General features: G+C 37.4%; 4 protein-coding genes across 8 annotated transcripts; 3 read left to right on the top strand and 1 right to left on the bottom strand.

Annotated features, from left to right (window-relative positions):
- On the bottom strand, positions 179-2,387 carry LOC18592070 (bZIP transcription factor 60). 2 transcript variants are annotated; one of them, XM_018126335.1, is made up of 4 exons: positions 2,251-2,387; positions 1,710-2,151; positions 1,244-1,467; positions 208-658 (listed from the first exon to the last, which is right to left on the bottom strand). In XM_018126335.1, exons 2-4 carry the CDS (start codon positions 2,147-2,149, stop codon positions 375-377), a joined length of 948 nt encoding a protein of 315 aa, XP_017981824.1. In that variant the 5' UTR covers positions 2,150-2,151; positions 2,251-2,387; the 3' UTR covers positions 208-374. The 2 variants fall into 2 exon arrangements, with proteins under 2 accessions (XP_017981823.1, XP_017981824.1); XM_018126334.1 differs by having other exon boundaries at positions 179-658; positions 1,710-2,368.
- LOC18592069 (squamosa promoter-binding-like protein 14) lies at positions 7,345-13,538 on the top strand. Of its 2 annotated transcripts, none has more exons than XM_018125960.1 (11): positions 7,345-7,941; positions 8,304-8,939; positions 9,065-9,258; positions 9,435-10,183; positions 10,310-10,384; positions 10,502-10,609; positions 10,698-10,815; positions 11,044-11,179; positions 11,266-11,410; positions 11,520-12,122; positions 12,461-13,538. In XM_018125960.1, exons 2-11 carry the CDS (start codon positions 8,350-8,352, stop codon positions 12,884-12,886), a joined length of 3,144 nt encoding a protein of 1,047 aa, XP_017981449.1. In that variant the 5' UTR covers positions 7,345-7,941; positions 8,304-8,349; the 3' UTR covers positions 12,887-13,538. The 2 variants fall into 2 exon arrangements, with proteins under 2 accessions (XP_017981449.1, XP_007018638.2); XM_007018576.2 differs by having other exon boundaries at positions 9,339-10,183.
- Positions 14,524-16,845, top strand: LOC18592068. Of its 3 annotated transcripts, none has more exons than XM_007018572.2 (5): positions 14,524-14,730; positions 14,813-14,962; positions 15,166-15,366; positions 15,474-15,689; positions 16,105-16,845. In XM_007018572.2, exons 2-5 carry the CDS (start codon positions 14,960-14,962, stop codon positions 16,414-16,416), a joined length of 732 nt encoding a protein of 243 aa, XP_007018634.2. In that variant the 5' UTR covers positions 14,524-14,730; positions 14,813-14,959; the 3' UTR covers positions 16,417-16,845. The 3 variants fall into 3 exon arrangements, with proteins under 3 accessions (XP_007018634.2, XP_007018635.2, XP_017981840.1); XM_007018573.2 differs by having other exon boundaries at positions 14,535-14,730; positions 14,862-14,962; XM_018126351.1 differs by having other exon boundaries at positions 14,535-14,730; positions 14,843-14,962.
- On the top strand, positions 19,982-21,316 carry LOC18592067. The gene has a single exon (XM_018125372.1). It carries the CDS (start codon positions 20,474-20,476, stop codon positions 21,089-21,091), a length of 618 nt encoding a protein of 205 aa, XP_017980861.1. The 5' UTR covers positions 19,982-20,473; the 3' UTR covers positions 21,092-21,316.

The raw sequence follows: 21,316 nt of genomic DNA, 5'->3' as shown, positions 1-21,316 counted from the left end.
AAATCTATTATAAGTTTTTCTTTTTTTGATTTATATGTTATATAACATTATTTTTTATTAATAAATTTTTTATTATTGATTTAATTCAATATATTAATTTTTAAAAATTTTAATCTTTATTCGTCTGTTTCTAGACTTCAAAAAAATTAACTAGCTCCGTTATTGATTAGGAACAAAATGCACTGGACTGGACTTTTATAATCAACAAGTAAGAAACTGCAACAATCTATAAAGTTAATATTTCTAAGGTTTTATTTATACAAACAAACTAAACGCTCAATAGAAGAGTTTTGAAGGCAAAAACAAAGACCAAGACTGCTTATGGGCCATCCCACCAGCAAATTTGTGTTAAACCTGTTCATCATCCCCTTAACCTAAAATGGAAAAACCAAGGAGAGATGTGAACCACAAGCCCTTGCTAAAATTCCAGAAACATGAAATTCTTTAATTCTCGTCTTTGAAGCCTTGCATCGCCTACTCTTCACAAAAGATTGTCCCACCAGGTTACTCCCTGCCCCTCTTGGAGCCACTCTTTCTGGACCTCTCTTTTCCTCGTTTTCCAGCGGAACTGCCTCCGGAAGAGACTTGGGCAGTGTTGGCAGGGTGAACAGGCACATGATGCCCAGGAACCAAAGCAGGGAACCCAACAGCAGGGATTCTGCAAAGCAACAAAGATACAAACTACTCAACAGGCCTGAGAGATTAAACCATCATATGTAGCCACACTATCATAATAGGCAACACGAATACAAAAAGCATCAAGTTTCTCCAAGGCCAGAGAAGATCATTTAAGGCTTCAATCTTTACTGGATAAGAAGCACACTTAGCCACAAAACAGCCCTCCTCTTTAAATCGGTGTACTTCTCCACTAATAGGAATATGCCAGTAGGAAAAAGAACTTCAAAGGTAAAAACAAATCCAATTGTGTACAATTCTTATTGACTATGCTAGCACTCCTATTCATTTGGTTTTGGTTCGTTGATTCATAATGCAGACATTAAGAATATTGGCATACAACACTATAGCAGAACAAAAAGTTAATCAAGCTTCAACAATATCGAACATTCCCCAAGCCTATTATAAGTTCGAACTAGAAGAAGTATAGGTTGGAAAACAAACTTGGAGAGGCAGTCAACCACCTTCAATTTGTCAAGAAAAGAATGCTGCTACTTTCTTTCTTCCTATTGTAATACAAGTAGAATACAATGGAAGTGAGGGGAAAAGATGGTTTCGTGAATCATACCCAACAAGAGCACAGCAGACTCCTGCTTGGCCGAGGATGCATCAAATGCACAACCCTTATGCAAAGTAAGACGAAGAGCTTGATTCTCTGCAATGAAGCACTGAAGCATGCGGCTCAATCTCCTACATTCCCCCTCTAAATACCTACTCTTCATCTCGAGATCCTTGACATGCATCTTCTTCCTCTCCCTTGATCTCACAGCTGCATCTCTATTTCTCAACTGCCTAAAAAACGAAGATCAATCATTACACTACAACCCTTTTATTGTCTTCAATTAGACATACAGCAGAAATTTCAAATAGAACTTACACATATAATTTAGTTTTTCCAATTCAAATTAAAAAAAAAATAAAAACAGAAAAGGGGAGCATTGATCAACCTCGAAAATGCACAATAGTAGAAGATAATAAATTGATAATAGGGCAATAAATGTGGGGAAGAAAGGAGAACGAATGTCCATTAATACCTTCTCCGTTTCTTAGCAATATGATCATCGCTATGGATGTTGTTGTCGGAGTCGTTTTGTTTGAAGAAAGAAGCATCAGCAACATCAGCAACATCAGCAGCATCAGGAACATCAGCAGCAGCAGCATCGATGACCTCACCGCCGCCACTGAGAGGTGAATCAACCAGTACTTCTGCCAAAAAATCATCAGAGACAGACTGAGTCTGAACCTCTTTATCAAAATCATCGTCCTCCATCAAAACCCTCTCGATCTCCCCGATACACGAAGACACCACCGCATCTCCATCGGGAGATGGGGTGGACAAAGGCTGAAGAGGTTGTGTTACTGGCTCTGGTTCATTGCTAGAATTCTCAAAGATATTTGCAAAATCGGAAGAGTCAAGCTCAAGAAACAAGGTATCCCAATTGATTTCACCGATCGTCTCCAAATCCCCCTCCATAACTACCCAAAAATTAGGAAAGGGAAAGTCGAAAGTTAAGCAATATTTACAGAGGAAGAGGATTAAAAATTAAAAAAAAAAACAAGAGAAATATCATGTACAAGGACGAGAGAGGAGCGGCCGAGCTTCAATAAAAAAGAAATCAAACGCCTTTTCTACTCTGTTTCCTTGGAGACGAAGGGATGTCTTAGGTTTGACTCATTCGCTACCCGACGTCGTGCTCTCCTCTTTTATATATTAGATATTCTGATATTTAATATTAATATTTGTAGTTTAGAAGATGAACGTGGACCAATCCTGTTGCATAGGCATCAATTTCATGCGTTCGCGTCATCCCACCAATGACAGTGGAGGATGAGTCCATGTGGACTCATTTCTCCATTTAAATTATCATAGGTTGGGCCTTTGGGCCTTTCCTTCCTTGACTTCAAATCTCTACCCAATAATATCACTAATCATCCTGGAAAGAAACAGTACAAAGGTGATGGGACTGGTGATGCCTTAGGAATGCGTGGAGTTTCGTACGGATTGGTGCTTAATTAGATGGAGGTTGCAAAGTTATCAATCACGTTGCCTCTCTTCTGATCTGTTCGGTACGCTCTCTCTGCCTTCATTAAATTACCTCATCAGTGATTTATTTATACTACACGAATAATACGAATAATACTACTCGTAATAAGTAAGTGACAAGATTTTGTGTCAAGAGAGTACGTAGGGTGTGGACAGACATGTTACATGACGAGCGATGGGGTGGTCGTTTTTTGAGTGAATTTGAACCTCTTTCGTACAGCCACAGCTGGCTCCTCGTTGTCCTTTACTGCCATAATCCGACGGCACGCGTTGCATGTCAGCACCTGCCACGTACTACCGGTACTTGTTATCACTACGTATTTATTTTCCCCTTCAGTAATCATCATTTCATCACTATCGACTGGTAATTGGCCAAAATTACTATTACTAGAAAGATATCCATCACTTGACTTACTACTAATAGTAAAGTAAAATTAAAAGTTCAACAAAGTATTAGTTATCGTAGCAATTGCGTAGGGGAGGGAAAGTACGATATAGCTAGGACAAGCCGTATGCTGTGTTAGGAGTGATCATTTGGATGGTTTTAATGATTTGCCCGTCATATCTTAAGATAATGGATAAAATATCTTCTAACAATCGATTAAAATTAATTAAATATAAAAAAAATTAAATCAATAAAATATCATATTGATTTCATAGTTCCTTTGTAGACTAATTAATTAATTAATTTTTTTATTTTCACAAATTATAATATTAAAATTTATAAATTTTATTTATAATTATAAAATATATAAATAATTTAAACATAAAAAATACATAACATTTTTTTTATAATTGGAGGAGGGGGATTTGAATCCTATTCTTTAAGTAGAAAAATCATGTACCAACCAATAAGCTAAATGTTCGAGTGCCATAACATTTATTCTTTCACTCATATAATTATATCTTTTTATATAAATCATTAAATTAACATTCACTATTCAATATAATAAAAAGTTAAAGATAATAAAATTAAAATCCACAAAATAAAATTATGTAACACGAGACCATTAATTATCGCAAATTATCAACTTAAATTTCTTCCATGACTTGACTCTTCATATTTGTTCACATAAGCTATCTAACAATTTAAAGAAAAAAATATAATTAGTATAAATTTATTTTAGTAACAAAGTAAAAAAATATTAAAAATAAAAAAATTATGTAAAAAAGTCATAAAATTTAACATTTACCTCGATTAAAGTGTGAATAATGCATTTATAATCTCTTCACTCGTCAATCGTCAAGATGATAATGGAATTCATAATACCAATCTTTGACATCTCTAAAATGCATAAACAAAAAAAATAAAAAAATAAGAATTGAAAATATAAAAATGAAGAAATGAAAATATTAAATGTATATTATATTTTATATAAAATTAAAAAAATATATATAAATATTATATATTAATATATATAATTAAAATTTATTTTTTACTCAATTTGATTTAAAAATTAAAAAATCAAAAACCGATAAAAACTAATTAGACTCAACATTTTAAATCAATTGATTTAATAAATGAATAAAATCAAACCGTTTTACCTAATTCACATTTAATTTGGATATGTAATTAATTTGATCTGATTTTGCCTCACTTATATGTTGTATACTTCTATCCAATATCCTCCATCTACTCTTTATTTTTTAGATATGTCTACAGTTTACTAATATATATATTTTTATATTACACTATTAATTACTTTTTGTGAGTGACTATAATTAATGTCCCCCTCCTACTTTTACAATTTTTAAGATTAAATAATCAAAGTAATTTAAAATTAAGTGAGAAAATATAATTTACTTATTTTTTACCACATAGTAATGTTAATAAATGTTAACTGTGTGGCTTAGTTGTATGTGTTTTATTCCTTGATAGGACTGTAAGAGTGTTTTGAAATGTATATTTCCGTTGTGTTTGCCTAACATACAAAATATTTAGAGGGAAATATGATTATTCTTCAATTTATTATTTATTTAAAATATATTATTAAATGTTAGTTAAAAAAAATGTAAGCCCAAGCTGGAACTTGGAAGCAAATACCGTTAGCCTTGTTGCATGCGGAGTTAGGATTTGCGAGTTGGGACCACTCTCGTTTGCCCGAAAACAGAAAAGTCAAGCGTCTCCCACTCAGCACTCAGGAGTCAGGACCACTTCCAAAGAGGTAACGGGACGTATATACTCTTAAAATAAAATAAAATTATAATGTCCACAACCTTGATTAAAATGCGAGAAAAGAAAAAAGCAGATTATTTATTATTATTATTTTGAGAGAGAAAAAAATTTGAACCATATTCTTTGAAAATAAGAGTATATGTCAACGATTGAATTAATTAATTAATTTATATGATATTTCTATCCACTAATGTCTTTGCTTCAGTGCGTAAATATAAAAACAATATTAAATTTTATTTCATAATAAAATTTGCTTCAAGAAGAAAACATCAAACTATTTATGTATTACATAATGGGTAAAACATGAAGTGTTATGCAGCACCAAGTGTGTAGTCCAATTCCCAAGACCCAATTGGTTTGAAGAAGAGATAAGTTGATCAAGGCTTGGAATATTGTTCACCCGTTAATACTCTATCATGTGTTAATTTATTAAAACACATTAACTCCATAATCAAATATAGTTAGTGATTCATTTATTTGTACTTAAATGGACTCCTTACTTGTTTGTACATGTATCAAAAACTTGTTGTCATTTATGAGTTCTGGAATTCCAATGATAATAGATAGAATAAAAATTACTGGATTTTATTTTCGATATTAGCTTTCTATTTATTTATTGTGAGCACATGTTCCTTTCCATTTTTATCTAACTAATAATAATAATAATAATAGTAATAGAAGAATATAGAAGAGAAATGATAGAGTGATAATAGTTTAGATTTCGTAATGGGTGGACATATCCCATAGGTTTTAGTATGGTATACTATGGAGTGAATGACATGGTGGTACTATAAGAAAAGGAAGTGGTTTGGCAAAAGTCACAGCGAGCGACCAGATGCATCGTACTTATTAAACAAACAACAGCTGGTTCCCACACGTTCCAGTGTCCGGACGATAGCACCACACCACCACCTCCACCTCTACCACCACCACCACCATCTACACGCGCCATTCCTCCCCACTAAACTCTACTCAAATGCATCGGATCATTTCCCTTGCCCAATTCCTTTAACAGGAATAGCTTATTATCATTAGGCTGGCGTTGCTTGTAGTGTGAAACTTTCATGGAGAAGCCTCTTTTTCTTTCTTTTCTTTGTGTCAGACAGTCGTACAAATTAAGGAGGCAAATTAAGTTTACCTTGTGTGAAAATGTGGACTTGGGAGGATAGGATAGGATGATTGCGTGACGCCGACGACACCGAGTACGCGCTTCACATCGGAAAATTCTGGCCATTATTATGCCACTTTGTTGACGAATTCACCCAACCCTTCAAGGATCAAGATGGACCCCCTTTTTTTTTTTTAAATTCAATGTTTTTGAAGTGTTCATTTCCTTGGGTCCTGCTGAGGTCTGATATATTTGGCTTTAGGCTGCTGTATAGTATCATCTTCGAAAATAATGTGGACTAATATTAGCATGTTGTTTAACTACTCCTTCCAATAGTATACAATATGTTCTCGGCTTCATGGAAATAATTACTATGACTGTCTTAGACTAGAATTTCGAGGATACAAAATAGCACATACATGTATCTCATTTTACATGTAAAAAATGTAGCGCGGAATCATAACATGTGACATGTGAAGGGTGCAGTCAAGCACGGAAAAAAATTGATGAATTAAAAAAATGATGACTGATTTGCATTACAAGTAATTATTCAATTTCAAATATTTCGACTCCGAATTCCGATTCTTCAATTCATTAGATAAAACGAAATAAGAGGGCCTACCTTAGGGGTGAAACACTGAAATGGGGAAATTCATTGGGGGATTGGAATGGATTCAGACATACTTTATTGACCAAAATTACATTAGAGTAAGTTGTAGTATTTTTTAAAATAAATAACAATAAAAAAGTAAAAGGTTAAGAGGTAGGAATTGTTGGTTGAAAATGTCAAAACATCAAACATCAAAGCGTAGAAGGAAGACAATGACTTGTAATAGCACGTTATTGATTAATTTCGTGTTCCTACTTTTCAACCTTTTCGTTCTGGATGTTATACGGGTTTCCAACCCGACCCGAGCCCAAGTAATATTTGTCCAAGAGACGGGAGGGTTTTACTTTTGAATGGTGAAAGAATGGACCAGAGAGGAGGCAGCAGGGAAGGGAAGATAGGATTGTGATTGTCGGTAGGAATAAGAAAGAGGCAATTAAGAAAGGACGTATCAAAAGTACTACAGAGTGAGAGAGAGAGAGAGAGAGAGGAAAGTGGTGTTAAATATGGTACAAGCATGAATGATTGTACGTCCTGTCTCTGCCTGCGTGATATCAATATGTACATCTTATGTTGGTAATGGCCTCATGGGGATATGCCCATAGTTTGTGTAGTCAATAACGATACAACTCAACAAAGAGGAGGAGTTATTATTATAATTGTACCAAAGCACACATATAGTCGTACGACTTACCCAATAGTAAATAGGAATAGGAAAGGAAGAGTCTTGGATTCTTCCTTGGCCCCTGGGCGGCCATAACTACAACCTCAATCTTTGCTTCAATTTACGGTTTATGCCAGCACCGAAAGAAAAAAAAGTTTGTTACAAGGCAAGGACAGCCAAAAGTAGAATTAGAATACTACATCTGCAAGGTTTTTTTTTTTTTCTCTTCTTCTTCTTAGAGATATAGAGAGAGAAGAAAAAGTAAACCAAAGTTGTGGAGCCAAACCCAAGTACCGAGTTGTTTCATCATCATCTTCTCCTTCTTCTCGGATCTCTTACCGTCAACAACCACTTCCTCCGATTGCTGCTTCTCTTTCTGTACTAGTCCTAGACTAGATTCCTATATTTTCGTTTTTGATTGATTCGTTTTTCATCGGAAATTACCGTAATAATATTATAATTATTAGTTAAGAGAGGGTAAGCCAAGGACGAGTTTAGCCGGCTTCCAAGTTGGATGGTCGTAATCGTGGGACAAAGGAGAATTCAGATCTGCGACTGCGATGAAGTAAAAGGCAAAATACGGTGGTTGCTTTCTCTTTGGCTTGTTTAGAAGAAAGCTGTGGTTTTGGTTGGAGAGATGAAGACTGAAGCAGAGATTTTTTGAAGGGTATGTTCTAAAATTCGCGAGATTTCCTTGCGCCTATATTTACTCTTTCTCCTTCCTTATGCTCTGTTCTATTTAATACTAGTACTGTTTTTTTGTTTATATACTATCTCTCAGTAGTTGAAGGTAATTTTATCAGCTCCAACAAAGACAGCATCCCAACCATTTCTACGTCCCAATCTTTGTGTGATCTAACAATCTGCCGTGAAATTATGATCTAAAACAGTTCATATCAACCACTTTTAACAATTCAACCTTGCTCTTTTGACTTTGGATGGGTTGAACCTCCTTCTTGTTACTAGTTATTCCTGTAATCCCACATAAAGCATCAAGAATACGCATTTATCTTCATTTTTTTTGTCTAGATTATTGTGTGTCCGGACTCCGGAGTACCAAGTTATTTTCAGACACATGGAGGAGGTAGGCGCGCAAGTAGCTCCTCCCATATTTATGCACCAGGCCCTTGCCAACCGGTTCTGTGAACCACCTTCCTTACCGAGGAAACGTGATCTTTCTTGTCAGACCCCAGCTTTTCAGTACCAAAACCCTTCCCAACAGCGCGTTGCCAACCCCAGGGACTGGAACCCTAAGCTATGGGAATGGGACGCTGTAAGATTCATTGCCAAACCATTGGACACAGAGATTCTGCAGCCGGGCACTTCCACAGCAGAACAAAGAAAGAAAGAGCGTGTTAATGGAAATGGGAACTCTATAACGTCCAAAAAGACCGCTGCGGTCAATGAGGATGATGACAACCTGCAACTGAATCTCGGTGGGAGATTGAATTCCGTGGAAGAGCCTGTGTCCAGGCCTAACAAAAAGGTCCGCTCTGGATCCCCTGGGAGTACTAACTACCCCATGTGTCAGGTTGATAATTGCAAGGAAGATCTCTCTAATGCAAAGGACTATCACCGTCGGCATAAAGTGTGTGAGGTCCATAGCAAAGCCACTAAAGCTCTTGTTGGAAAGCACATGCAGAGGTTCTGCCAGCAGTGCAGCAGGTTGCTACTTGTTCCTTTTTTGAGTAAAATGTTCCCCTAAATTAAAATACTGTCCTTTGAAAATTCATTTGTTTTCTGTTTTGCTGTTTGTTTGAACCCACATCATTTACAATGCTTTTCTGCAGGTTTCACCTTCTTTCTGAGTTTGATGAGGGGAAGAGAAGTTGTAGGCGTAGACTTGCTGGGCATAATCGCCGAAGAAGGAAAACGCAACCGGAAGATGTGACCTCACGGCTTTTACTCCCTGTAAACAGAGATAATGCAGGGAATGGAAATTTAGATATTGTCAACTTGCTGACCGCCTTGGCTCGGTCGCAAGGTAAGAAAATTGTTCTAAATGGTGTTATTTCAAATTCTCCTCTTAATTTGAAGCTGAAGTTTATGTGCTTTTCTATATAGGTAAAAATGAGGACAAAAGCATTAATTGCTCATCACTACCAAACAAAGATCAACTCGTTCAGATTCTTAATAAAATTAATTCATTACCTTTGCCAGTGGACCTGGCTGCAAAGTTGCCCAACGTTGGAGTTTTGAATAGAAAGAACCAAGAGCAGCCTTTGGTAGGCCATCAAAACCAATTGAATGGGAAAAACACATCTTCTCCATCTACCATGGATTTGCTTGCTGCCCTTTCAGCGACATTGACATCATCTTCTAATAATGCCCTCGCAATTTTATCTCAAAGAAGCACCCAGAGCAGTGATAGTGAGAAGACCAAGTCGACCTGCCCCGATCATGTAGCTGCTCCCAGTATGCAAAACAGAGTTCCTCTGGAGTTTGCTTCAGGTGGAGGAGAAAGAAGTAGTACCAGTTATCAGTCTCCTGTTGAAGATTCAGAATGCCAGATTCAAGAAACTCGAGCTAATTTACCATTGCAACTATTTAGCTCTTCTCCTGAGAATGACAGCCCACCAAAACTGGCATCTTCTAGGAAATATTTCTCTTCTGACAGTAGCAACCCAATGGAGGAAAGATCTCCAACTTCATCTCCAGCTGTGCAAAAGTTGTTCCCAATGCATAGCACAGTAGAAGCTGTGAAATATGAGAAAATGCCAATTGGCAGGGAAAGTAATGCAATTGCTGAAGGAAGCAGGACTCATGGTTCTATTCTGCCGCTTGAGCTCTTTAGTGGGTCAAAACGAGGAAATGCTCATGGTTCATTTCAACAGTTTCCTTCTCAAGCTGGGTATACGTCTTCTTCTGGGTCGGATCATTCCCCCTCAAGTTTGAACTCTGATGCTCAGGTAGCTTACCAGTAGTACCTATTCTGATTCATTTATTTAGTTATGCTTGAGTTTGCTTTCTTTCTCCACACACGTGCCTGGCTGTGTTGTATTAACATTTTTAATGGTTGAATGGTTCCTGAGCAGGATCGCACTGGACGAATAATATTTAAGCTATTTGATAAGGACCCCAGCCACTTCCCTGGGACACTGCGGACCCAGGTGAGCAGTTATTTGCGAATTTTGGCCTTCTCCGTTACCTATAATTGGATTTGGAGACGCCATTAAGGTCTTTCTTGGAGTTGAATATAATGATGATACTGACTGCTCATTTTACAGATCTATAATTGGCTTTCGAACAGTCCGTCTGAAATGGAGAGCTATATAAGACCTGGTTGTGTGGTTTTGTCACTCTATGTGTCAATGTCATATGTTGCTTGGGAGCAAGTGAGTATGCTACTACATTCTGCATTACAAATTTTCCTCGTGTGCAACAATGAACTGACCATTTGCAGGGTGCATATGTTTTTTGCAGCTTGAGGGAAACCTGCTTCAGTATGTTAATTCTTTGTTGCATTACACGGATTCAGATTTTTGGAGAAAGGCTAGGTTTTTAGTTCATACAGGCCAGCAATTAGCATCACATAAAGATGGTGAGTGCAAATGGAAATTGCAGTTTTTATTTGCTTAGCTTCAAACTGTTTACATATTATAGGCATCATTAGTTTATTTTTACTCCTTGGGATTGTCTTTATCATCGCTGACTATGTTTGGATGACTTCATAGATCATTACTAATTAGTTGATTGATTTGGAGTATGAGGTTGGATTACACTGCAGTGATTATAAATTGTTTTGATAGTTTCTATTTTGTTTTTTTAGGAAAGATTCGTCTATGCAAATCCTGGAGAACATGGAGTTCCCCTGAGTTAATCTCAGTCTCTCCGTTGGCCATCGTGGGTGGGCAGGAAACTTCTCTTCTATTAAGGGGTAGAAATCTGACTAATCCTGGCACCAAGTAAGCAGAATGTGCTTTTTATTTGAGAACTATTCATCTGTTCCTTCTCTTTATATATCAGAAATGTAAATTTGAAATCTATGCAGGATTCATTTTGCATACATGGGTGGATACTCATCAATGCAAATTAGTGGGTCAGCATATCAGGGAACCACATATGATGAAGTTAGCATGGGTGGTTTCAAAGTTCAGGTTTCTTCACCGAGCGCTTTAGGTCGTTTTTTCATTGAGGTAAGACTTTAAGTCAATCAATTACTCTGTTTGGCTCACTGGAGGGTACTCACAATTCTGAAGGATTCTCAAGCAGTTGTGTTTTAACTTTTCCCATAATTTTGAACAGGTGGAGAATGGATTCAAGGGAAACAATTTTCCTATTATAATAGCTGATGCTACCATTTGTAAAGAATTGAGACTTCTGGAATCTGAACTTGACATAGAAGCTAAAGCATCTGATATAATTTCTGAAGAGCATGCTTATGATGGTCGCCGTCCAAGGTCAAGGGAGGAAGTCCTGCACTTTCTGAATGAACTTGGATGGCTATTCCAAAGGAGAAGCACTTGTCCCTTGCCTAAGAGTTCAGATTATTTGCTTTGCCGGTTCAAATTTTTGCTCATATTCTCTGTTGAGAGGGACTACTGTGCTTTGGTCAAGGTACTCCTTGACATGCTGGTGGAAAGCAATTTGTTTATGGATGGCCTATCCAGGGAGTCAGTAGAGATGCTGTCTGAGATTCATCTCTTAAGCCGGGCAGTGAAAAGGAGGTGTAGGAAGATGGCTGACTTGCTCATACATTATTCTATTAGTAGCATTGATGAAAGCTCTAAGAAGTATATCTTCCCACCAAATCTTGAAGGTGCTGGTGGAATCACACCTTTACATTTGGCTGCATGTACTTCTGGTTCAGACGATATGGTGGATGTGTTGACGGATGATCCACAGGAGGTATGAGTTTTACATCATCATAACTTCAATTATTACTTATAACCTGGTTTTGAGGTTTAACTTAAGGAATTGGAACTTTTTCTGCATGATTATCCTTATCTGATCATTTTAGTTAAACATTGTCCATATCTGGCATCCTAGATTAAAAGTGCTTTTCCTCACTACTGAAACAATGTTGATATTATTCTGAACATAAATGATAAAACCATGTTTATTCCTTTCACTCATTTTGTGAAAAGAGAGGGGAGGTGATGGGTTTGTTACTTCTATGCATACTAGGTTGCCAGAATTATGTTTATTTGTAGCAAGTTTTTAAAATTCTTGACTCTATTTTGTAGATTGGATTGGCCTGCTGGAATTCCCTTCTGGATGCAAATGGGCAGTCTCCATACGCCTATGCTATTATGAGGAACAACCATTCTTACAACAAATTGGTGGCTCGCAAATATGCTGACAGAAGGAATGGTCAAGTTTCTGTGACGATTGGTCAGGATGAGCAGTCAGGATTGACTGCAGTGCAATTGCATGAGATAAGTTCCAAGTTCAAACAAGACCGTAGTTCTTGTGCCAAGTGTGCAGTTGTGGCAACAAGGTATAACAAGAAGTTTCCAGGTTCACAAGGCTTGCTTCAACGTCCTTATGTTCATTCAATGCTTGCCATTGCTGCTGTCTGTGTTTGTGTCTGCTTATTCCTGCGGGGTTCACCTGACATTGGCAGTGTTGCTCCCTTTAAGTGGGAAAATTTGGATTTTGGCACAATTTAGTTGCTGTTGGTAAATCATTGTGAAGCAAGTAACAAACAAGGGGCAGATTCCTCATGGTCTTTGGAATGGAAAATTGATTTGAGCATAAATACTCAGTAAAGGGAGAATTTATGGATAGGACAGGTTGTGCATTGGCAGACTCCGTATGCTGCTGATTACTTCTGAGCAAACCTGAGATTTGGGATCTTTTAGGCTATGCCCTTCTTCTGGCCTGTCTATATTGGAGAATAGATGATGATTTGTTTTGGATTGTACTAATTTCACAGATCCTAAGACCTTACAAAAGGTTCCTGGCATTTGTTGAATGTCATAAGGAGGTGAGGTGGTATACAGCAGAAGGTTGAATGAATGTTACTGATAAAATTTTTCAGTGGAAATGAGAAGCAAAGGACCCGGATTGACAGAGGAGGCAAGAAGATATAAGCAATCATACAATTCTGGGAAATTAAGTCAAGTTTATGTGCTTGTATTTTTCACTTGATTCCTTCAAAATTCATGGAAGCTACCAAGTCTGAAGTATTACTGACTTTTGTATTAATTTTCACCATTGTAAAGTTGATCAGCAATCTGTAGGATCGATTATAGAGCTACAATGTTGTACGTTGATATTTTCAACTATATTTAAATCAAAGAGGCATCACCCTTCCCATTCTCTGCTGGCTTCTTGTGTGCGAGCTCTCTGGCGGCAGTGAGCAGTAGCTTTGGGACTTGGGACTAGTCTAAACCGATGTCACCCTAACATAAAAGCCCAGGGGTGCGAGGATATGATTGCAGCTAAAAACAGAGATTGATTGGGCTTGGACTTGCGTTGCATGAGTGAATCAAAAGAAATGGGCCAACACAACATCCCAAGCTTTTTCATTTGTAGGTAGATGAAGATGTTTCTTGGACGGCCGAGAAGATAAGGTGGCGTTTGCAAATGGGGCATATGATGTTTGAGAAGCATGAGGTGGAAGATATCCACCGCAAACTCTGACAAGTGTCATCTTTTGGGATGGCAAATGTTCTTTCCTTATCTATTTACTATACTTGCTACATAAACAGAAAATACACTGTCTAATTATACCAGAACATTTGATTCATTATTTAGTAAATAATTTTTTTATTTAAAAAGTAATACATCATTTTGAATGAATAGAAAATTACATAATTATACATACACGTATATTAGAATAGAAAATTAAAATGCTACCATGTTTGATAATAAAATAAAAATTAATGATAACAATCTCTATTATTCAAGTCCTATCAATTCGGTCCTGCAATAAAATTTAAATTTAAATTAAATTCTGGACACTCTTGTTATTATAATAAATAAAAATTAATTGCAATTAATTCTCGTTTTTTGAATGATGAAAATAATAATTGAAATATAATAAGAGAGTAAGTGTGATAATATTCATGTGCTAATAATAATAACACCTACGCGAAATAATTTTCTTGTTGATTAAGTACGATTACCTTAAAATCCCACTAGAAATGATTAAATTCAGACAAAACACCACGCAACAGCAACGGCAGCAGCAGCAATAACAACAACAACAATAACAACAATAATAATAATAATAATAATAATAATAATAATAATAATGGTTTACGTGCACTGACTGCATCGCTGACCGCCTTATAAATTAGTTTCCGAGTCTGCATAGGTTTGCCCCCTAGTGTTTCCCCGTGTTCTGCTTTTGTTCAACTTAGGGCTGAGCTTCTGCATAGGACTTTAGCATATATAAATATATATCTCTTCGTTAATACAACAGTAGTATTATTGGTCTGCTCCCTTATTCTTTACCAGGCAAAATTCCAACTATACGCTTCATTTTTCCAGCTTCATCTTCTCAAAGGTTTCTTCCGATTCTACTTTCTTATCTACTGTGTTCTTGTTTGCTTTGCTTTGCCTAATTCACAGAAATAAGTTTTTCGCAGATTTCATCTTCAATACTACTCAGGATACAGGGTTTTCTATCCGTTATAGTGGAGCTGGACAAGCTGGCCATTGACAATCAACACCAGCAGCACCACCACCACCAGATTTTTGGGGTCGTCGAGGCCAGCCATATCCATAAGAAAGTCATGGTGCTTTTCCTTTTTCCATCCCACTTCTTACATAATACTAGTAATAGATAATAGATTAATGTTTTTTTTTTGTCTTGATCTTTTCCCTTCTCTCTCTCTCTCTCTTTTTGTCTGGGTACCCTCTCTATTTGGTACTTATTCACTAGGATTAATATATGTCTTCTTCTTCTTTGGTATATTCATGTCTTTATGCATATGATCAGGTTAGCCCCATAGGGCGAATGGAGGAGGACGATATGGGTCCGCCGTGGTTGGTACCAATGCTGAGAGCAAGCTACTTTATTCCGTGCCCAATTCATGGGGATGCCAATAAAAGCGAATGCAACTTGTTCTGTTTGGATTGCATGAGGAATGCTCTGTGTTCTTACTGTTTGATTAACCACAAGGATCACCGGGTTGTTCAGGTGTGCTTGAGCTTAATTCTTTACTACTAGTAATAGTAATAATCACTTGACATGTAGAATGAATGGATGAATGAAAATGAAATGCGGTTGCTCTTTGGTGGGTGTAGATAAGGCGATCCTCTTACCATAACGTGGTGAGAGTTAGTGAGATACAGAAGTTCATAGACATATCTTGCGTACAGACCTACATCATCAATAGCGCCAAGATTGTCTTCCTCAACGAGAGGCCCCAGCCAAGGCCTGGAAAGGGGGTCACCAACACTTGTGAGATTTGTTGTAGAAGCCTCCTTGATTCCTTCAGATTCTGTTCTCTTGGTTGCAAGGTTGGACTCAATCATCCTTTTTCTTTTACAATTCAATGACTCGTTTTTTTCCCTTGAAATTAGGTCTCTTCTTCTCCAAGATTAAAAACTCCTAGTGTCAACGAGCCCTGTTTTTCCTGTCTCAACATCATGCCTCGGTTGACTTAGTTGGTTGTTTCTCTTGTTTGTCAAATTTGTCCAAGTACCGTATTTTGTTTATTGAATGATTTCATGTCTTCAATTGTGAATTAACACAAATATCTTTCCTCTCAATTGTTAATTGGGTTATGAGTAGTTCAATTTGCGTTTCGATGCTCTGCTGCTCTGTTTATATCATCTACCCTGTTTCCCTGGGTCATATGTTTCTTCTGTTATACAATCCAATTTGATCCAATGATAATGAGTTTGACTGAATTTTTCATTTCTAACTGATCAGCTTGGAGCCATGAAGAGGGGTGATCCAGACCTCACATTTACTTTGAGAGCAAAGCATACAAGGGATTCGTTCTATGGTGGGTCCGAATCAGATGAATCGTCAACCCCAAAGAAGATACGAAAGACCCCTCTTTTCAATCGTATGATGGATGGACTGCCATTGTCTTCTGACAGCCATAAAAACGATGGTCGAGAGAGGTACTCTAGTTCTGGAGATGAGGCTAATAATACCATTTCTCCAGCAACTCCTCCCATTTTCAACCACCACAATGCCAGGAGGAGAAAGGGTATACCTCATCGCGCTCCATTTTGAGATTTGACAACGGACTGCCAAATTTTTTGTTTTAAAAAAGACACAAAATTTCAGAAGAAAAAAGGAACCCCAAGAAAAAAAAAGGTTTGAAAGGCTGATATGAAATTAGAAGAAATAAAACTGAAACGAAAATATCATTTGTTTACAATCAGGAATGTGAAATGTGGTATAGGAATAGCATAGTAGGACAGTTTCTTTCTTGTGTAAATACTGGAAAAAAAAAATGCTGAATCAAGCGTTTTATCAAGAAATAGTTGGTGATTACAGTGGGGATTATACGATGGCCATGTATCCATGTACATAATAAACGTTATATGGGTCTTCCTTTCTCTGTTTTAAAAACTGCAGAAGGCCATGTTAATTGTTAACATTGTGCATATAAATGTAATACTATCTTTTTAAAGTTATTATGTGATTCTTGGTTCATTTCATCAGTTGCAATGTGCATTGTGAGTCACGTCCATGTTTTGACGTTTCCCTGTAAATATCCGAGTATTAGATCTTTAGGGAGTGCCAAAGATAAGACCAGGTCTGCCTTTTTCTTTTTTTGGTGTTTGTGGGCATTAATTCTGCCATATTCCGTTGATTTGGTTGCTTTTTAGTGAAAGTGGCATGTATGGGTATATAATATATATTAACGAAAATTTTGTAGGATGATAGACTAGACTTGTGTGTGTCATGTGGTTTCTCGATATCTTTGTATAGTGACTATAGTCCTTTTCTCATTCCTATTCATCCACAATTTACCATTCTGGTACCAAGTACTTACAGACAGGATACAGCATAGGGGGAGAGGTCTTGGACCATGTTCAGGTAAGCTTCGTGAAACTTATCTGGGATTCACACAACAGTAGTCATGGGAGTTGAACATGAGATCACGATATGATGGCAAATTAGCTTTGTGTTCCACTTACAAGTGGATTTAGTTCTGACTTGTTATCAGATATTCTTTGAGTTTCTGCCTTTCAGGGAGACTAGTCGGATCATTAACCAAGCAGGGTTCTCGTTTATCTGATGATATTCTTTCTCTTCTTATTTTATTTACTCAATTCATGGTATATGTGCTCAAAGTTGTCAATCGCATAATTATATGTTAAAACAGAAGCAATTGGATGAGTGTCGATAGGCCACTGTGGGAGTCCAAATCATGGAAAAGCTAGGGAGACACGTTAACCCCACCGTGAGACAAGGACACCCCTTTCCAAGATGCTCTCAAATCTGAATTTCCCCATCCATTTTTCTCTCTTCTTATTCTATTACAGTATTACTACTTTTATTAAAAGCAAAGCAATCAAGCACAAGTGGGATGATCAAGAGCCGTGAGGAATCTGGAAGGCTGCGTGACTGCACCACCCTCTTCCATCCATTCATGCCTTTCCCTTTCTTATCTTCTTTATTATTATTTGCTTAAATTAATTACGATAGATGCTAGTAAATACTTAACTACATATATTTTAATAAAATTTAAATAATATATATATATGGCTAAGGACAGTTGCGGCTTCTGTCAAACTTAAGTGTTTGGCGGCTTTTCCAAAGTGTGAGACATATCTGCAACCTCAACTCCGGTCTTTGTCTGTATGCTAGATGCTTCGGTATGACATCATCCTGAAATAGTTAGGGAATAAGCGAGGCAGTGCCACGTTCCATCCTTCCCCGCTCTTGCCTCGACACGTTTATTCGGTATTGAGATGGATTGGGGCAGAATTTATCCACTGCCAGGAAGGATTAGCACGAGAAACATCTTTCAACTTTGATTTTTTTTCATTTTATTTTAAATACGTTGTTGATTTAAGATGTTAAGAATTGATATATAATATAATTTAATAAATTAATACGATTAGTGCAACATTATAAAATTGTAGAGTTGTAAGAGGCTGGCAGTTGTTGATAAGGGAAAGGGACGGGTTGGGCCGACAACATGTATGTGCAATTGTTGGTCTGGCATCAGACATGTCGTCATATTTTGTTGATAAGGTGCTTATAAGTTTATTTTTATTAAAAATATTTTAATAAAATATTTGACAAATTTTATGTTTATTTATAAAATTCAATGAATTTTTATTTTCTTAAGCTTGTTTTGACTTTGAGTTTTTGTGCCAAACCTAAATAAACATCAGGATTAAGAGATGGATTATACATATGTGCAAAGAGCATTTAAATTTCTCTTTTACAAATTAAAAAAAAAAAGAAGAAGAAACTCTTGCTAACATAGTGTTTGGCTTCTACAGTGTGCTTTTTCTCTCTATGTGATACTGTTGTATTTTTCCCTAATCAACACTCATCAACATGCTGACTTCGACGACCCCAATATTTTGACCCCGACACGAGAAGTCAAAATTAACTTTTTGAGTAAAAGATGAAGCCGGATCTGGCTATGGCTATGTTAAAGGATCTTTACTTTCTCATCTCTATTCATTGTTTGTTGTTCATTGTTTCTCTTTTTCCACTTATGCTCGGTGACTTAAAAGGCGAATCGAAATTAAGTAGAAGAAGAAAAACGCACAGGCAAGAAAGACGCAAAGAGAAAACCAAGTACCTTATCAGCAAAGAAAGAATAGGGGAAAAGTGAAAATCCTTACTCTGTCTGGGTGGATTGAAAATTGGTTTTTTTAAGTTTATGGCTTGGGCTCACTCCATTGTTCAAGCGTTAAGGACTTCGGCCCATCAATACCTGAAAGGTAGCTAGCTACTTTGGGCTCTATGCTCAGAACCACTATCACAGTATTGCTACTTTTCTCCTACACGTTTCTGTCAAAAAAATTGTGATCAGCAGCAGTCACGTCAAAGCCTCATGATGTCTGCGGGGTGGGGGTTTCCGGGGTCTATCCATGGAAAAACTTGGTAATTTCTTTGCTTTAGTCAAAAAGACATGTATATGTCATCGATTGCGTGGGCCTTCAAGTATTCTTTGTTGCTAACGCATAGCTGAAGGAACCGTAAAATCAAATGAAATTTTCATCATTCGATCTTGAGCGGTGACGATAGGTGCATGACACGTAAACTTTTGTATCTACTTCTTTTGCAGGATAAGAGTTGAACATAGTAGTCTTCGCATGGCTGACACAACCCAATTGACATTTATATTCAGTGAACAAGTTGTTGTAACACGCTGCTATACGCAAATGATAGGGGCCAATGATGGAATACACTTGCACATGGAAAAATCTAGTGAAAAGGTAAAGCAGATTTGGTACAGGCCATTCTGGTACTAACTAATGGATACTGAAACCAGGTTTAATCCAGTGATTTTGTTTTTATTCTGTTTTAATTGCTTTCCCCTTTCTCCTCCTCCTCCCATGTTCTATTGACCAAATATATAGTTTTATATATATATAGAAATAAATAAATAAAGATTGACTTAATAAAAAAAAACATATACCTAAACATTTATCTCATTAATTAATATATAATTTTTCTACTTAAAATAACAGAATTCGAAATTCTCTCTTTCAATTGTAAAAAAAAAGAACGGCTGCTGGTGGTGTATGGTCAAAGCGGGTGTGTTTGAACAAAACTGTACTGCATTAGTTGCGGCTCCTAGCTGAAGTCCTCTGCTTGTAGCCCAAGTCATCTCCTTTACACTCCCAAAACAATCGCCGTCCGCGATTGGATTTCGAAGCGCACGAGGCGTCACTGCTGAGTCAGGACTGAGGACTCGGTTGTTTGTCTTAAACTAGCAATTAGCAAAGCCCGAAAGTCAAGGTTAATTGTTGGGAGAGCCCAAAATTAACTGACGTCACCCCAAGTCAGCATCTGTCAGCTGTTCGCCGGTTTGTTCGAAAAGTACAACCGTGACATCCAACGGTATTTCGTCTCCCCGCGTGACGGCTTCGCTCACGTCACCATTAACCAACGTGCGTTCTCGTTCATACATAAATCATGATTCAACTCTTTTTAATATCCCTACAGCTCTTGCTCCCCTCTTTGCTTCCAAATTCCAAATCTCTTCCATTTTCTTTTCTGCTTCTCAAACTGTCGACCTAGCTAGTGCCTGCAGCTTGAGAGCAAAGGCTTAATTAACTAAAGCTACCAACAGCCTGGAACTCCTTCATCCATGGGAACCTGCTTCTCTTTGAATTCTCGAACGGCACTGTCTGAATCTGCGGCGCCCCCAACTGCTCAAGTTGTTTCCCTCAACGGCGATCTTCATAAATATAACATTCCTGTGTTGGTGTCTCAGGTTCTCCAGGCCGAAGCTGCTGCTTCTTCCTCATCTTCTTCCTCTTTGCCATCCTCTGCCATCTTCCTCTGCAATTCTGACCGATTGTATTACGATGATTACATTCCGGCCTTGGATATCGACCACCAGCTGCAAGCCAATCAAATATACTTCGTGCTTCCCAATTCCAAGCTTCAGCAGCGCTTGACCTCCAAGGATATGGCCGCTTTGGCCGTCAAAGCCAGCGTTGCCATCCAAAATTCCTCTAAAAACGAATCCCATCGCCGAAAGAAGGCCCGGATTTCTCCTGTTTTGCTCGTAGCTCAATCTCTTCCTGTTGTTGACAAAGATGATGCACCCACAGCACCCAAGTCCTTCGCCGAGCCTCGGCCTCGGTTGTCAAGGTCTGCTTCCATTCGAAAATTGCATAGATATACCTCTAGACGAGCCAAATTGGCCGTTCGTTCTTTTAGGCTCAGGTTGTCCACCATTTACGAAGGCTCCGTTCTGTGATCTCTGCCCGGATTCACCTTCATGAGCGCCAAAACTTTAATCCAAGCAATGATTTTTGTAACCTACTTGTATTCAAACTTTCCTGTATAAAATTAAAAAACTGAGAGTGCCAATTTTCTAAATTACTATTATTTTGAGGTTCAATGCCTCATTAATTTTTCAGGCTCATTATGGCTTTTCATTTCCAATTTCTGTTCAATCATTCATGTCCCCAACCTTCATATA

This window comes from Theobroma cacao, chromosome 8, assembly GCF_000208745.1.
Source record: "Theobroma cacao cultivar B97-61/B2 chromosome 8, Criollo_cocoa_genome_V2, whole genome shotgun sequence".
NCBI lineage: Eukaryota > Viridiplantae > Streptophyta > Magnoliopsida > Malvales > Malvaceae > Theobroma > Theobroma cacao.
This window is presented reverse-complemented; position numbering and strand designations above follow the sequence as displayed.

Excerpts from the sequence above, each read along its gene's own strand:
- LOC18592070 (XM_018126335.1), bottom strand. The coding sequence starts at position 2,149 with ATGGAGGGGGATTTGGAGACGATCGGTGAAATCAATTGGGATACCTTG. Across the intron at positions 1,468-1,709 it reads ATTGCTAAGAAACGGAGAAG|GCAGTTGAGAAATAGAGATG; the intron begins GTATTAATGGAC and ends TTCGTTTTTTAG. Across the intron at positions 659-1,243 it reads GTCTGCTGTGCTCTTGTTGG|AATCCCTGCTGTTGGGTTCC; the intron begins GTATGATTCACG and ends GTTGCTTTGCAG.
- LOC18592069 (XM_007018576.2), top strand. The coding sequence starts at position 8,350 with ATGGAGGAGGTAGGCGCGCAAGTAGCTCCTCCCATATTTATGCACCAG. Across the intron at positions 10,610-10,697 it reads CATATGTTGCTTGGGAGCAA|CTTGAGGGAAACCTGCTTCA; the intron begins GTGAGTATGCTA and ends TGTTTTTTGCAG. Across the intron at positions 12,123-12,460 it reads TGACGGATGATCCACAGGAG|ATTGGATTGGCCTGCTGGAA; the intron begins GTATGAGTTTTA and ends TCTATTTTGTAG.
- LOC18592068 (XM_007018572.2), top strand. Across the intron at positions 15,367-15,473 it reads AGGATCACCGGGTTGTTCAG|ATAAGGCGATCCTCTTACCA; the intron begins GTGTGCTTGAGC and ends TGGTGGGTGTAG. Across the intron at positions 15,690-16,104 it reads TCTGTTCTCTTGGTTGCAAG|CTTGGAGCCATGAAGAGGGG; the intron begins GTTGGACTCAAT and ends CTAACTGATCAG.
- LOC18592067 (XM_018125372.1), top strand. The coding sequence starts at position 20,474 with ATGGGAACCTGCTTCTCTTTGAATTCTCGAACGGCACTGTCTGAATCT.